Source organism: Eublepharis macularius, chromosome 17 (assembly GCF_028583425.1).
Source record: "Eublepharis macularius isolate TG4126 chromosome 17, MPM_Emac_v1.0, whole genome shotgun sequence".
Taxonomy (NCBI): domain Eukaryota; kingdom Metazoa; phylum Chordata; class Lepidosauria; order Squamata; family Eublepharidae; genus Eublepharis; species Eublepharis macularius.
The window spans coordinates 2,034,519-2,050,459 of record NC_072806.1 but is presented as its reverse complement, the minus strand read 5'-3'; the positions used below and the strand labels follow the sequence as shown (position 1 = coordinate 2,050,459).

Genomic DNA, 15,941 nt, shown 5'->3' with positions numbered 1-15,941 from the left:
GTGTCTCTTCTGAACTGTATTAATGGAAGGTAATCCACTGCTGTCCTTCCTGCAGCCTATGACCGACCTGGACACAAAGATCCAAGAAAAAGCCATGAAGGTGGACATGGACATCTGTCGAAGGATCGATATCACAGCCAAGCTGTGCGATGTAGCCCAGCAGCGCAACTCTGAAGATGTTTCCAAGATATTCCAGGTGATTTGGACCCATCGTGTCCTGTGGAGAACGTGGCTGTGTTAGGAAGAGACAGAGAGAGAGAGGGAGGCTCGCGCCGAGCCTGCTCTTCTGGACTTGCTCTTCCAGAGTTTCCACTCATAGGGGCCGGTTCAAAGGACAGGCCTTGGCAGATGCCCGGCCCTGCAAAGGACTGTAACAAAGGTTCATTTGTGCCCTGCAGCCCGGCCCCTGTTCACCCAGAAGGCGGCACGGAGACCTCCAGTCTTTTAACCAGAAGCCTTCAAAGAAGTCTCAGGATCTGAATTCTGAGAGCAGGCTTGGGGGTGGTAGTGCCAAAAGACCAGCGCAGGGTGCCACTTGGTGTTTGTACTGCCCGGCACAGGCACAGGGGATGGTTTCTAGAAAAATGGTTTTTACTACAGGCGTTGAGGTATCAGTAAGTAGCCAGGCCTTGTGAAGGGAAACATGGCAAGTGTGGAGGCAGCTGCTAAAATCCCCACCTGCTTTGGTGCTTTCCAGGATGTGTCGTCCTATACTGATGCACAGGACACGTAGCCGTCCCCCTTTATACTCACTCCCCTTTCGGTGTTTTATGCATTGAATGGATAAATCCCCCGGAGTGCAGCACCACTTGCGACTTGGAGCAAATGTGGAGAACAGTGTGAGCGATATGAGTTGTTGAGGTCAGCATCTGACAAGCTACTTAGGCTCCCCGATAATCGTCTTGCGTTTGTGGCCATTGCCAGCGAGCCCTCTCTTTCTCTTCCGGGTGTGTGCGTGCCAGGCTGGATCTGCTCTTTCTCGAAAACATTTCCTAAAGCTTCATGAGCACTTCCAGGTTTTTCCTCTGTACAGTGTTCCAGTCCAGCCCTATTTCTGAATGTGGGAAGCAACAGAGAAGTGGGGCTGCCCTCGGCTGCCTAGCCCAGCCCCTTGCACCACTGGTAGCTTGTGGTAGTTAAGGCCAGGCAGGAGTTAAGGCCAGGTGCCTCTCTTGCTCTCCAGCTTCCTCGCCCCGAGCACGTTCCGTTGCTTGTGCGCCATCCTCCTGGCCTGTGCATGGTGGGCCGTGGCTCAAAAGGCTGTGCCGTCAAGGCGTGCCCTGTCTGGAGTGCTAGCAGCTTGCTTTGCTGTGTGCTGTTTTGGTCCGCTTTCCTGTGCTCTTGTGTAATGGATGTCGATCGAGCCTAGTGTGAAGCTGTCAAATGCGCGCGTGCGTGTGCACACACGCACACACACAATCAGTGGGGAAGGGTCTGTTGAGCAGCCACGTCCTGTCCTACCTAATGGCTGCCTTCCTTGAGCTGCCCCTTATGCTCACTTGGATTTTTCTAATCACCCTCCTTCTCTCCACGTGAAGGTGGCTTCAAAGAAGAAAGAGCGGAAGTTGACCTTGGACGATGAGCTCCCTGAGCAGGACACGGACAATAACAGGTTCTCGGAGGACGAAGTTGGTTGCTCCCTGAACATCACGGATGAAATGAAGAGGATGTTCAATCAGCTGTGAGTACCTGAAAGGCTTTGCGTCCTTCAGTTGTGGCTGTGTTCCCCTGTGTCCTCTTTCCCTCCTCCTGGCAGCCTCCACGTTCTCTCCTTCCTCAACGAACTTCTCTCCTTCAAACCCACTAGACAACTTTTTTTCATCTGCCTCCCCCACCTGCATCTCTCTTATTTATTTACTTAATGTATGTAGTGTCTTTTCCACAATGGGGACCCAAAGCGGCTTACATCATCCCCCTTGTCTCCATATTATCCTCATATTATACCTTAACGTAGGCTAGGCTGAAAGTGTGTGACAGGTTTGAAGCCACCCACAGGAAAACTGTGGTTCAGACTCGGGTATCCCGCATCCTGAAACTCTAACCACTACACAACACTGGCTTTGGGGGGCGGGGGGAGGGTTGGCAAGTCCTCTGGGCGTGAAGGCAGGGGGCAAGGAATCGTGGGGGAGGTGCAGTGGAAGGACTTACCACGTGCACGCCCCGGAGCTCTTCCGTGTTGCACTGAGAATGACATCATTCCTGGCATGACACTAAAAATGACATAAATAAAATACTAGGAGAAGGCTGTGTGCTCTTCAAGCCAGAACGTTTGCATTGTGAAAAGCGGAATTCGTGCGTTATAAAGTGCTCAAATCAAGTAAATTTGTACACATCCACTTTTGCCTCGCATAGTCTGCTCATTGCAGGGGCAGGGCAAGGAGCCGCTCTGCACACTGAACCTCTGCCCCTTGACTCTTGAAAACATTTCCTAACGTCCTGCTGGCTTCTGGGGTTGCATCAGAAATTGAGTAGGAGAATGGAATATGTCTGCAGTCCTTGGGACTAGACACATTCTGCTCTCTCCTCCCAAGCATAAGCCACGGAGGTCCACTTCTGCCCTCGTGGTGGTGTTATTCCCATTCTTTTGATGTCTGCTTTCAGAAGAGGAAGCAGTAAAGAAGCTTATGACAGATGGACGTGGAAACAGCTGTTTTGCTGGAATGTTACGTGGCTCGGCCTTTTATTGGCATTTATTACTCAGACCATCTTGCGTGTGGATCTTGGCCCCTAGCGAAGCGTTAGTTTGAAATCCCACCCTTGAAAGCTCGGCCCTGTGAAAACAGGCCATGCCTCTCACTCGCTCCCCAGCTCAGCAGGTGGCTCACCCAGGGCATTTCTCACCCAGGCTCTGCCCCGGAGGGACGGCTGTTTCTTGTCTTCCTCCCTCAGAAGCTGGCCCTGGCCCTCCGCGTCTTGGGGGCAAGGGTAGGGAGAGTTTTGTTCTGCAGGCCTCCTTCCTTCCCAGTTGCCGTGTTGCACACCCACAGATTGTATCAACAGGTGATCACGCTGCGACAGGCTTGGCCAGACGGTGTCCTTAGGCACTGGATGTGATGAAGAGGCGCACGGTCATTTTTTTTTCCAATGCTGCTGTGGGTATATTTATAAAAACATGGCTTACCTCCAGCGGCTTGTTGGGGCGCTCTGGAAATAACTTTTGGTTTAGGGTGACAGTTGTAGCTGTACGCAAATAGGTTAATCCATAGTAAGTGAAAGTGAATCCTTTTTAAACGGGTAGTTAAAATGCTGCATTGTTACTCAGGGGAGGGGGTTCGGGTTAGGCGTGTCTGGAGAGTGAGCACGGCTGAGGCAGGGCGCGGCTTGGGGCTTTTCTCGCTCAGCAGAGAGTGCTTGGCGGTGCTGGGGCAGCACATTGAAACTTTTGCCGGGCCGCTGATAAGCTGCCTCCGCCAGTCTTCTGCCAAGTTTTGAACTCACTCATCAGGAGACGAGAGTTGACCTTGACTTCCTGCTTTATACAAGCTTGGCTGGGAAGGAAATGAAGTCAGGACACAAAAACGTCTCACGGTAGAGGTCTGCAGAGTAGAGCGGACACCCCCAGGATGGTGCTGGGGGGCGGCTTTCAAGCGAGTGAGAGGTCTGGTTGCTTTACAGGGCTTCGTTCTGTTACGCTTCTAGTCTGAATTTAAGGCATTCATTCGTGGCTGTATTGATTGAAGAGCACACCTGAGGTTTCCTCTAACCTACAGAAATTAGTCCAGTACAAGGGGGGGGGGTCTCTTTTTCTCTGAAATTGACCTGGTAGTACTAACTTACTGATGGTTAGTTACAAATGAGGAGAGCAGTCTTAACCCATTTGTTTGGCTTTCAATTGATAAGTGCAATGGGTATGATGCAGTCTAGAAGAAGGGTAAATGAGCAACAGTTATCTCTGCTTTTGCTTATACAAGTTTCTAGACCTCATGGTTGGTATGCAGTTTAGTCTCCTAAGGACTTCAAAGCTGATGGGGTTGAGTCCATGGGAATATCCAAAAAAGCCGGACAAGATTTGTGGTTGCCTTATAGCTGCTAATGTTTGGAAACGGCACTACCTGAATCTCAAGATAGCGAGAACAGAAACAGTGGTTAATGAACACCAGTTCTTTTTGGATTTGCCTTTTTAAAAAGCGGAACGTGCCAACACTTCCTCCTTTGGGCTGAGGGAGCATCTTGGCTCAGCCGGACTCTTTTGCGTGAATCTCTGCAGCGTGTTTTGTTTTAACATACAGCGCCACCTGGAGGAAGAGAGTTGAACTATTGCTTTAGGTCTCAATTTTCAGTCTGCCTGGAATGATGTTCTCTTGCAGGGGATGTGAAGCGTCCAGGGAGAGAGGTGTGTGTGTGTGTGTGTGTGTGTGTGTGTGTGTGTGTGTATCTGTATGCATCCAGGGAGAGGGGTGTGTGAGTGAGAAAGAGAGAGAGAGATCGATCTGTATGTCTTTTCTAGCTCTGGTAGAGTCTCAGGATCTTTTCTGAAGGAGGACTGTAAGCACTTTCAACTTTTTCCGACAGGCGTGAAACCTTCGATTTTGATGACGACTGTGACAGTTTAACCTGGGAGGAGAATGAGGATACTTTACTTCTCTGGGAAGACTTCACCAACTGCAACCCTTCGATTGATCTCCAGGGAGAGGTGAGCTTGGATCTGTGCTGCCCAAGGAGTGGTCCCGGCTGCTGGCTCTAGGGCCACTTTCAGCTTCGTGGCTGTTCCTACAGGGAAGCTTGCTTGCGACAACGTGAGGACTTTTGTAGCATAACAAACGGTTGATGGAAAGGAGCGAATGTGAAGGCTGGTTTTATTTCATTTTACAAAATTTATATCCATCCAGTCAGGGCCACCAAGGTGGCTAACAATTAAAAGCGGAACATTGTAAAAGTATATCATAAAATCCATTAAAACTAACATACATATATAGAATGCTGACAACAATTAAAACAAAAGGGGAAACTGTTTATTTGTTATTTAAAATCCACGTTTCTTGTTGGGACTCAAGGCGGATTATATAGTGTAAGTCAGTGCGATCAACAGCCGGGATAGTCAATAAACCAATGCCCTGGAGTCTGCAATTTTCATGAATTGAAAACAGCTGAAATCAATACAGAGCTGAAAACAATGATGACACAGCATTTAAACATGACACATTAAACAAATATGGAAACTACCCATATGAATATACTGCTACAACAGACCATACGCAGTAGTACAGTCTACAGTCCCTGTCTTTTAACCAGTGCTTCTCCAGGAACCATTTCCTTACAGTACAGCCCACCTACCTGTATAAGGAAGCCTTCCTAAATAGTTTGGTTTTGCGCAGTTGGCAGAAAGTCAGGCGAGTGGGAGCCCACCCAGCCATTCCATAAAATGGGGGCGGACTGCGTATATACAAGCAGCTGTTGGTTTTGCCCAATTGCAGATTGGCCGCTACAGAAGGCCCTGTTCATCTGAGTGAAGGCAGTCTCACCGATATGAGGGACCAAGGCCACGAAGAGCTTTGAGGGCTGCGGAGGCTAAAGGGTTTAGCGAATGAGTTGCACATTATTTGCACACAGCCCGTGTGTGTGTGCAGAAGGGCACACAGTGGAATATTAGACTTCAGGCCTCCCATGCTGCAATTCTAAATCTGTCTGTGTGTCTGTCTATTGTCCATCTTTCTCACTGAGACTCAAGGTGGATTACATAGTGTGAGATCAGTACAATCAGTAGCAAGGACAAGGGTAGGCATTTCCATACAGTGTCAAGGACATTTCCATGAACAATGTCATAGGATAGATGAATACAAGTTTACAGAGACATTGCATTAGCAAGGATCCCATACAGGGTTGAAGGATTGCTGAAACAGAACCAGAGGAGTTAGCCGTGTTAGTCTGTAGTAGCAAAATCAAAAAGAGTCCAGTAGCACCTTTAAGACTAACCAATTTTATTATAGCATAAGCTTTCGAGAATCAAGTTCTCTTCATCAGAACATAATCCATTCTAGGATTGATATTAGACAACATGAAGCACAAGCAGTATATGCGAGTACATATTCAGAGCAACAGATAGTATGTAAGGCAACGTGGTGGTGGAGCCCATGGTTCCCAACACATTGGCGAAACATCTGAGACCCCCCTCCCCACAATACCGACCTCATATCTGAGTAAAAAAAACCTTTTTGAATAATTTGGTTTTGCATTGTTTGCGGAAAACCAAGAGCATGGGAGCTCTCCTGACCTCCCCAGACAGGCTCTTCCATAGGGTAGGGGCCACCACAGAGAAGGCCCGTGTACGGGCTGCAGTTTCAGAAATTCTTCTAATGCAAAGTTACATAATGAAATGGTAGGTTTGCCATGTGGACGGAGAGTGGGAATAAGGACTAATTGACTCGTGTGACTGGTCTGGCTCTAAACTTCCTTCCGGCCTGGGGCTCCCTCAACGGGATCTGGATTCTCCAGCTGCCTTACGCTCTGCCTCTCTCCCCTGGCCCAGGAAGGAGGGCTTGATGCAGACATACTTAGTAGCCTAAATGCATGCGAGTTGCCTGTGCTCTAGACTTATGTTTAGCCTGTTGAACAAGTTGCACTCCCTTGCTCACTTGTTCACAACATCTCCTTTCAGCAGGAAGAGAACTTGGGCAACTTGATCCATGAAACGGAGTCTTTCTTCAAAACAAGAGACAAAGAATATCAGGAGACAATAGGGCAGATTGAGGTAAGAAACCAAACATTTCTGCCTCTGTAGACTTAGACACATTTAACAGAGGGCAGCAGGCAACCTTCTGCCCTGCGCAGTGGGAGGGGATGTGCCTTGGCTACGAGGAATGCTGCCAAGGACTGAAATCTCAGGAGTAGCCAGAGGGCAGCCCTGCTGTTGTAGTGCTGAGGCCTAATTTCAGAGGCAGCTGGACTCTCGGGCTACATGGACCGAAGGGGAGAATTGTGCAGTGTAAAGTGCTGGGTTGTACACCTGAGCAGAATGTGTATGGGGACATGTGTGTGGGCAGATGCAGAATGGATAACTCAGTGGGTGGGGAGAAGAACCCAAGGGGGAGGGAGGGGTCAGGCTGCTTGATGCACCTTGAAGGGTCGTGCATATCCCTTGGTGAAGGGTGGGGCGGGTCCTTTGTGTGCTGCCCCACATGGATGCAAGTGCTTGAGAAGGCAGAATGCTGGTTTTGCAGAGGGCAAATGGTTCTCTTCAGCTAGCAGCTGGACAGTCGTTTGCCTGGAGATTAACAGTGTGTTAACCTGATGGGGAAAGGGCACAAGCTTCTCCTCGTGCATGACCTGACTGCCGTCTCCCCCTGGCTTTGTGCAGCTGGAGCTGGCCACGGCCAAGAGCGACATGAATCGCCACCTCCACGAGTACATGGAGATGTGTAGCATGAAGCGGGGTCTGGATGTGCAGATGGAGACCTGCCGTCGGCTCATCAAAGGCTCTGCTGAAAGGTAAGGGCAGGTGGGCGGGCAGTGCCTTCCACACTTCTTCAAAGCTCCCCGGAGTTTGGCTTCCAGAAGCGGGTAGTGGTTGAAAGCCTTTCCTGGGCAGGACTGGCTAAACCGTGCTGGGAAACAAAATCATTGGCTACGTTTTAGTGGGGCCAACCCAAGTGACATGCCACATCGTGCGCTTTCAAGCTCATCAGAATCAAGTTTTGTATCTAGCCAATAAAGAGTTTTGGTGAGCTGGAAAGCTTGGTCGGCCCTAATGAAAGGTATCGCGTGGATTTTGTTTCTTTTTCTGACTTTTGTGCAGGCCAATATGACTGACCACTTCTGAAAAACAGAGGCTGGCCATTCTGACCCTTCTGTTGTCACCCCAGAATGCTGATGCCATGGTTTAGCCCCTCCCTGAAAGAAAGATGCCGTTTGAGAGCAATTCAGGTGTCTATTCAAGCTGCTGTGTGGCTGTCAGATTTGACATCAAACTGTCCCTCACAGGCTCTGGCAGCCATGAAACTGGGAGGTGATGAGTTCAGGCCCAAGGGTGCCTCACCTGGGTGTGTCAGTGACACGAGCCTAGTGGAATTTGAGGCAGTGAGTGATCCGTCTAAGCTGGGTGTAACCCGTTTTTAAAAATTTGGGACGTAGCTGCTGAATGCCTTTGATCCTCTTTTTTTGTGCTGATTCATTTATACTTCCCACCCTTCCGCCCAGGGAGGTCAGATGGCAGATACAGGAGTCATCCCATTTTTATCACACTGCAGTGAAGAAAGTGAGAAGATGAGATTAATGCTAGGAAAAGAAATGTCTGTAATGCTAGGAAAAGTGGAAGGCTGTAGGAAAAGAGGAAGACCTAAAGCGAGGTGGCTGGACTCAATAAAAGAAGCCACGTCCTCTGAGCATCTGAGCAAGTCTGTTAGTGATAGGATGTTTTGGCAGTCTTTCATTCATAGGATCGCCATAGGTTGGAGGCAACCTAATATACACACAGTGAAGAAGGTTATGCTGAACCTTTAACTGGATCATGGAGTATCAGTTAGCTCTGTGACTGAGTGAAGTTTGAACCCAGGTCTCCAGCAGAGGGAGGGGCACTTCCTAAAAAGGCCGTTTCCTAGCTCCTCTGGGGGCTTCTGCACACAAGTGAACGCAGAAAACTTTGTGCACCTCTTAATCTGATCCCTGCCACGTTCAGCAGCCTGACCAATGTTTTGGCTGTACCCTGCCCAGGCCAGGGGCCAGGACTGCCGCTCTTTACTTGTGCACACCGTGAATGGCCAGCATGTTTTTGCCGTTGCATGACAGGTGAAACTTGAGGGCAAGTGCCTAAACCCTCCTCTTTTCTGTCCACAGAAACTCCCCTTCTCCCAGTTCTTTAGCCAGCAGCGACTCAGGAAACACTGACGAGATTCAAGACGAGTTCGACAGAGAGGCAGATGTAGAGCCGATGGTCAGCTGATGAAGAACCAGAGCATTCCGTTGAAAAGGGACAAGGGGAAAAAACTGCGGGAAAGGGTCACGCTAAGAAATATTGAGGCATCAAAGACTTCAAAGCCCTGGCCCAGGGCTCCTGAAGACTAGTGCGCTCCCACCCCATCCGAGGATTGGTGCTGTAATCATTTTTATTGTTGTACAAATTACAAACATGGAGTCCTGTAGGAGGGAAAAATGGTGTTTTAATTGTGCCTTTGCCCCAAGCTGAGCCAAGTTGCGCTCCCCTGGAATATACCAGTTCTTTTTATAATACCAAACATGGTAGCAAAGGGATGTGTTGATGCAGAAGTGGAGGACTGAAGGAGCTGTTGCACAGTGCACCATGGGGTGGGGGGGTGGGGGGGCAGTGCTGACAGATCTACCACCAATCAATCAAAACACTCCATCATGACCTCCTAGAGGTGCCCGTTGCCAGCTTGGGCAGCTGAAAGTATCTGTACAGAGACCCCCTTGCTACCCAGGAAGAGACTTCCTAGAGACCTGCACAAAACTTTCCAGCCAGAGTGTACAGTTCTTCAGGAGGAGCTTGGAGGGAAGGCCCCATAGGGAAAAGTATGGTGGGGTGGGAATATCACTGTTAACGTCTATGCAAAAAATAACAGCACTCGCCTTATTTCTACGGAATGTTTGGTCCTTGCTGGGCCTCTGCGTCTCTCAGCAGGGGGGACGCTGAGCATCCATATTTTGCACATCGTTCCAGTTGGTGGAGCTTCTTTTGGACAAGGCTGGTGTGTGGCCGTGGCCGCTTCCCGTGATCCTTCTGTCCCTGAGCGACTTCATTTTGCTTTCTCATGTCCTTCCCCTTTCAGCCACCAATGCTTTTTTCTAAAGAAGTTGCTGTTAAGGGGGGGGGGGGTCTTCGTTGTTGTGCAACTTTCATAAACATGGAGCATGAAAACAGTTCTTGTAAGATAGGCTCGCTCACCATCCTGTGGGTCAGTGTTAAGTAGCTTATGGGTGAGCCTGGCCACGTCTGAAGCACTTGTGGCTCTTAGTGGCTGCCAGAGCCAAAGCCATGGACCCTCTGCCTTTGTTTTGTCATGAGGGGTGGGTAGACTCCGGGTGTAGTAGCAATAACAGTGATAGGGCAGGAGGTTTGGCTGGCAGGGCCAGCAGGGCCAGCTGCTGCAGAGTCGGTGGCCTTTTCGTTCTTCTCTTAGCTTGCAGAGCCTCAGGTGCGCATCGCTTGGGTCGCTAAAAGACGTGGACTAAACATGGTCATGGGCGGGGGGCGGGGGGGTCTCACCTCTCCTCCCCAAGCGGGTTGAGGTTCTCTTGGCTCCCTTTGCTGTGGAGGCAGGAAGCTGCCTGCTAAATTCAGAAGTGAGACTCAGTATTCACATTCTCTTAAAGAGATGCGCTGTCAAAAGTGGACTTTTTGTAACCGTTGGCTTGTTTCTTATCTCTCGTTTAAAAGCTTTATTCTGTGTATTAGTGATCTTTTCAAAGCTTGCTGTGTACCTTTTCTGTTGGGTACTTCCTTCCTCTTTTTTGAGAGAGGAATCCTTTATTCCTGTGCCTATTCTTTGCATCTCTGTTCTAGCCAAAGCCAGGTCCTTTTATGCCATAAATGGGAATTGTCGAAGACTGGCCAGGCCGGTCTGTGGCAGGTAAAACACGGTCCGTCCGTCAGGTCGGGGTTCCTAATTTTTTGCTGCTTCCTCCGTAGTCTCCGCGGTTGCTGGGGCATCACCGGCCAAAGTTGGCATTGTCCAGGCGCACTTGTATGTCTGGCTATTGCTCAGCAGTCCCAATATTTTGAGGATTTCTTGTGCAGCAGAGAAATCGAGCCGTTTAAATTGCCGTCCTGTTTTATTGCTGCTAAGCTGCTTTGTACTTTTTGAGAAACTTTTATTTTCTCGAGGATGGTTCAGCGCTTTTGCTTTCGATGATTGGCATGTTAAGATAGAGAATGGGGTGGGGGAAGGGGGGGGAGTAGATGCTGCAGGAGTGGGTAAGTGGGTAGATAGTTGCAGGTTCCCTGGACAGATGCCCTTCCAACAACTCATCCTGTAGCTGTACTTAGGTGGCACTCCTGAGGCAGGGAGCTCTATTTTTCACGTGTGTAGAGGTAGTTGGGAATTCCCTGCATAATAAAAGTGGAATGGAATGATAGTAATAGTGGTTGGGGGGGGTGATGGTTGTCTCATATGCTACCAGTATTAAAATTTGTCTTAATATTTGAATCGGAGCGTAGGAATAGCAGATTAATGGCTCCGGCCCTTAATAGCTCAGTTTTGGTGTTGTCTTCTTTTCCAGCCCCCAGGGCTGTCCAAGTAGCCCCCAGTTCTGTTAGGCTTGCCTTTTGTATGCGGGTCACAACCAGATGTAAAGCTTGTCAGGAAAAAAAAAATTGTGAAAATGCTGGACATAACTTTGTGCTTTTCTCTTCTGTAAAGCTGTAAATACTTTATTTTCTATTCATAAGACAGTGTCATATTGACACTCTTTTAGATGTAAAATTAGAAAATCTTGTTCCTCGTGGTTTTTAAAGGGGGCGGGCTTTGAAGCGAGCAGTTTTTGTTTGCTTGGTAGCAAGAAGATAAAGTTCGTAAAAGTGCGTCGGAAAGAAACCTGCTCCCACTGGGCGGGTCTGGCAGTGACTCAGTGGATGCATGCTTTTAAAAAAAAAAATCCAAAGAACCATAATGTAGAAACTATTCCGAGGATTTGATACTTTCCTTTCTGCCGAGGCAGTGAATGGGGAAATCAAAGATTTCCAAGCGGAAGTTGGGGACACAAGACAGATGAAATTTTCTTGGCTAAATACGTTCTCTTGAAAGCCAATGGCATGTTTTAGTAAAGGTGTGAAGTTCAGACATTTTAACCTGGGTTTGGCAGTATTGGGGAAGGGTAGGGACAGCTTGTAATTGGGTCTTGGGGGTGCAAGACATGCTCTTCTTCTCTTCCCTCCATCAAAAGATGTGTGAGGGTTGGATCCAGTCCTAGCCCTCCCACCAGAGGGCAAGCACGCAGTGTTCTTCTTTTTCGCGGAGGGTTCTGAATGCATTATTCAAGAAGCAGGTGATTCTCATTTCCCCCATGTGTGTCAGTTGGGAGCTGAAATGAAGATAAGGATCAATTTGGGATTGTTTGTGTGTGTGTGTGTGTTTTTAAAACGGGTCAAATGCAGCTTCTGCAGAAAAGGGGGAATTGGAAAATTACTTAAAATCAAAGCGTGCTTTGAGCCATATCGGCGAGCGCGCTGACATATTTCCGAGTGGAAGGCTGGTTTATAAATGGAAGCATGGATTTTGCCTTGAAGCATTTGGCAAATTAGAATCGGAATGATGGGCACCTGGGAGGGGTGCCTCATTCTTCCACCACTTAATTTTTGAGTGGCACTGGCGAGAGGTGCCTGCCTTCCCAATAGCATTAAAATCCATGCCCAGTAATTTTTTAGAATAGGCAGTTTTAATCAGGTTCTGCCTGACTTTCAACTTAGACGCTTCATGCAGCCGTGGCTAGCTTGGAGGGACAAAACAGCGCACTTCAGTGTTGCGATGTTCACAGCAGCAGAAACGGAGCGGAGAGCTGATTTCCTCCCGCCTGTGTTGGGGAGGGCAGATTCCCTCGAAGGTTGCTGCCTCCGACCTTGTTGAAACTTAAGGCCATACAGTGCCAGAAAGGTTCTTCTGCAGAAGTTGCACGAAGTGGCCATTAATTGTGGTACATAATTGCCAGCTACCAAGTTGAGGTCCCAGTTGAGAAGGTGGTTCTTGCACAGGTTTCTGCTGTCCGCAGAAGCGGACGGGGAAGCCTCACAGGTGTCAGTCACTCTTGTCACAGTCTCTGTCTTGTGGGGGGCTGACACTAGAAAGGGATGCAAGCTGGGAAGTGGCTGATCTGTCATCTTGGGTAATCGGGGATGTGGCCCCAGCTGGTGAGAGTGAAAACTTCCCTTCCTGACACATTTGCAGATAACTTGCAGAAGTGAACTTGAAAGTGAACTTCTGCCCTCCACTGACTTTCACTCTTTTGGGGGTGGGCGGAGATGGAAGGCTGGGGTCTTGGCACCCGCCATTGCTGGGAAGCAGCGGCCAAACTGATTTTAAGGAGCCTGGTTTTGAAATGCTTGCTTGTCAGTATTTGTGCCTGGACTTGGATTTTTCAGCCCCACTGGTAAGTTCGGTGGTTTCTGGAAGGAAAAATGAGGGAGGCGAGGCAAAGAGTGAGATTCTTCTTTGAGAAAGTATTCATATCGACCTCTTTCCTGCCTGTGACAGGCTTGTGAATGTCCCTGGTCACTACGGGTGGGCAAAATACTCCTCTAGGCAACCACGCATGGAAAACACCCGCGGATTTTAATTTTTCCTTTCAGTCCATATACGTAGTGGGCAGGCAGGTGAAAAACAGTATTTTTGAGCTATGAAACTTGGACACTCGCACGTGAAACTTCTCTTAGGAATCTGAGCAGGTACTTCACTGGGCACGGTAAGTTTGCAGATGGTGGCCAAGTTGCGCTTCCAAGACGGGTGCAGCAAAAAATGCCTTTGGTCATCTTGCTGCAAAAGCTTACGTTACGGCAATGTGACAAGCTGTTGAAAGGTACTGGGAGCAATATGACATTCACGTGGCTGCCTGGAAAGGCCAAAAGGATTCTGCATCACCTGGGGCTGAAAACATGGGTAAAAATGGCTTTCCTGAATGGTGGAAGAAATCTCCGGGGGGGGGGGAGTGGGTGGTTTAGATCGACCCTTTCCCTCGCTCCCGTAATTCTTGAGATCCTGTAAATTTCTTTTACAGTCATGAAACTGAATACTTAACGCAGTGGGGGAACGGAATATGTATTGTTGTACATACTGTGCTTTTTCTATTCTGTATATTAGCATATTTTAAGGGTGTGTGGGGGCTATAACCAGATGTATGTATTTGCTCTCTGGTCAGGAGAGAGGCAAGGGTGAACCATTTCTTAAGCTTGCTCGAGAGGGACCCCCTTTTTTTGCTTCATGTTGGGTTGCGCCTCACTAGCCGCTGCTCACTAGCTCAGCAGCAGCCCCCCTAAGTGCTCGCCTACATAGATGGCCCAAGAACATGGAGTGCCCAGAGGTGTCCAACCAAAGCTGTGACCCCCCCCCCCCCGCCCGGGGCCCTTCTGACTTACTTTCAAGGGGTTCATCCCCACTCACCTGTGAGTGCCAAAAGCGGACGCCTGCTCTCATTCCCCAGGGCACAGCGTGGAGTTCTTCCCTCTTTTTGGTTCCGTCCATTTTGAAAAGGAAACCTGTTTTGCTTAGCCATCTTGTATGCTGCTGGCTCTGCTTCCCGGAGCGGAGCTCTGATACTTGGTTCACCCTCACCTTCTCAAGCTCTAGCTAAAGAACCTTTTTCTTATTTCATGTACCAAATGGGCTTCTCTGTGGAATGGAGATGGCGCTGGAGCTTTGTTGGTGGGGGGAACGGGTGAGGAGGATTCTTTGTGTCAAAGGAAGAACCCCCCTTACAATAAATGCCAGACTTCCTGGTTACTGAAAACTTTGTCTCTGTCTCTCATTCTACGGGTGCAAACCCTAGAGTCTGGCAATATGAAACACATCTGTTAGTGCTCGCAGAAATTCTAGGTGTGGCCGCCGCTTGACTTGGGATCACCCGTGGCACACCCTCACACCCAGCTACTGTCAGTGCTCAGGCAACGCCACCGTAGGTGGAGCAGAGGGTCTCTGCAGATTTTCTCCAAGGCTTTCAGCGTGCCAGATTGAGGGGAGGGGGTCCTGCCTGCATCTCACCCAAGTAAAATCCCTTACATTGGTTGGGGCATCCAGGAGAGGGGAAGTTGTAAAACTGACTCAAGCTTTCTCCTGCCAGCAAGGCCATCGATTGGGAGCTGGTGTCCTTCTGAAAAGCAGCAGCAGATGGGCTTGGAAGAGGCTGGCAGGGAGCAGCCAGGCTGCCGCGTTTAACTGCCTCCCAGCAAGAAAAGGACAGAAATGTATAATTTGTGGTATTCTTGAAAGTCCCTGGAATGCCGTGAATGAACAAGTGTAGAGAGGTTGGTTTTGGAGTGAGTATAAGCAGGGCAGGATGAGCTTTGCTTTCACAGCCTGGGGGCGGCTGTTCTCTATGCCACAGGAGGGTTCTTGGCTCATTTATGCACCATTTATGCCTTCTCCCTTTGAAAGGAAAACTGCAATTATTTTGAACCCAAATGGGTCTTGGATGCGGAAAGTGGCTGGACTTCCGCTATTGAAGACCCTCCCTGCCTCCCATCCACCTTTAACTGGCTGGCACCGCTCTGGCCGTAGGGCTTCACTGGAGAGGACCCAGAACACGCCCCCCCCCGCAAGGACCCAGGCAGAGCAAACAAGAAACAGTGCAATAAACAAATACTGTAGCAGTTTAGTAAATAAGAGAACAGTTATTTAAAAAGGGCAGAATTAATACAAACACAGAAAAGCTGGCAGGGAAACAGCAGAGCTGCTTATCCCTGGCTGCATTACTTTGTTACTTAACAATTGTCCCACTTAAAAATAGAGATTTTTGGCAGGGGGTGTTAGAACTGGATGCTTGATATCCCCCCCCCCCGCTTTCCTCTCTGAGGGTGCTGTGCTTAATCTGCCAGACAGCTATTCCACCGAGAGAGCTTTTGCCATCGATTGCATCTCTCTGGCAAATATTTACTTACTGACATTGTTTATAGTCTGCCTTTCTTGCAGAGACCCATGGGGGAGGACACGGTGTGTGTGTGTGTGTGTGTGTGTTTGTGTGTGCAACAGCTGGGACATCCAATAAACACTACAATAGGGTACGCGTGGCAGAGTTTGGAAAGAATTCAAATGCTGGAATACAGCCGTAAACCATCGCTGGAACAAAACACAATTTGCTGTGACCTATTAAACGACATGGAAAATCCCCAGTAGGAACACATCTACATCAACAGCCAGTATCCAGTAGTATAGTCCGTAGTCCTTGTCCCTTTCCCAAAGCACCTCTCTGAGCCATTTCTTACAGCCCAGCCCAGAGCTGGCCTGTTGTATTCCCAGGTGCACAGGCGGAGTGCTGGGAGAGGGGAAGACGGTGATCCACTTGCTCCC

General features: G+C 49.0%; 1 protein-coding gene across 2 annotated transcripts in view; it reads left to right on the top strand.

Annotated features, from left to right (window-relative positions):
- The window catches only part of IFFO2 (intermediate filament family orphan 2), a 53,812-nt gene extending 39,427 nt beyond the window's left edge, over positions 1–14,385 (top strand). The window contains exons 4-9 of one of the 2 annotated variants that reach the window (XM_055001358.1): positions 56–196; positions 1,539–1,681; positions 4,513–4,633; positions 6,599–6,688; positions 7,295–7,425; positions 8,770–14,385. In XM_055001358.1, the coding sequence (XP_054857333.1) occupies positions 56–196; positions 1,539–1,681; positions 4,513–4,633; positions 6,599–6,688; positions 7,295–7,425; positions 8,770–8,875 (732 nt within the window). In that variant the 3' untranslated portion in view covers positions 8,876–14,385. Of the gene's footprint in view, positions 1–55; positions 197–1,538; positions 1,682–4,512; positions 4,634–6,595; positions 6,689–7,294; positions 7,426–8,769 lie in introns of both variants that reach the window. The other variant, XM_055001357.1, reaches the window with a different exon arrangement.
- Positions 14,386–15,941: the final 1,556 nt, after the last annotated feature.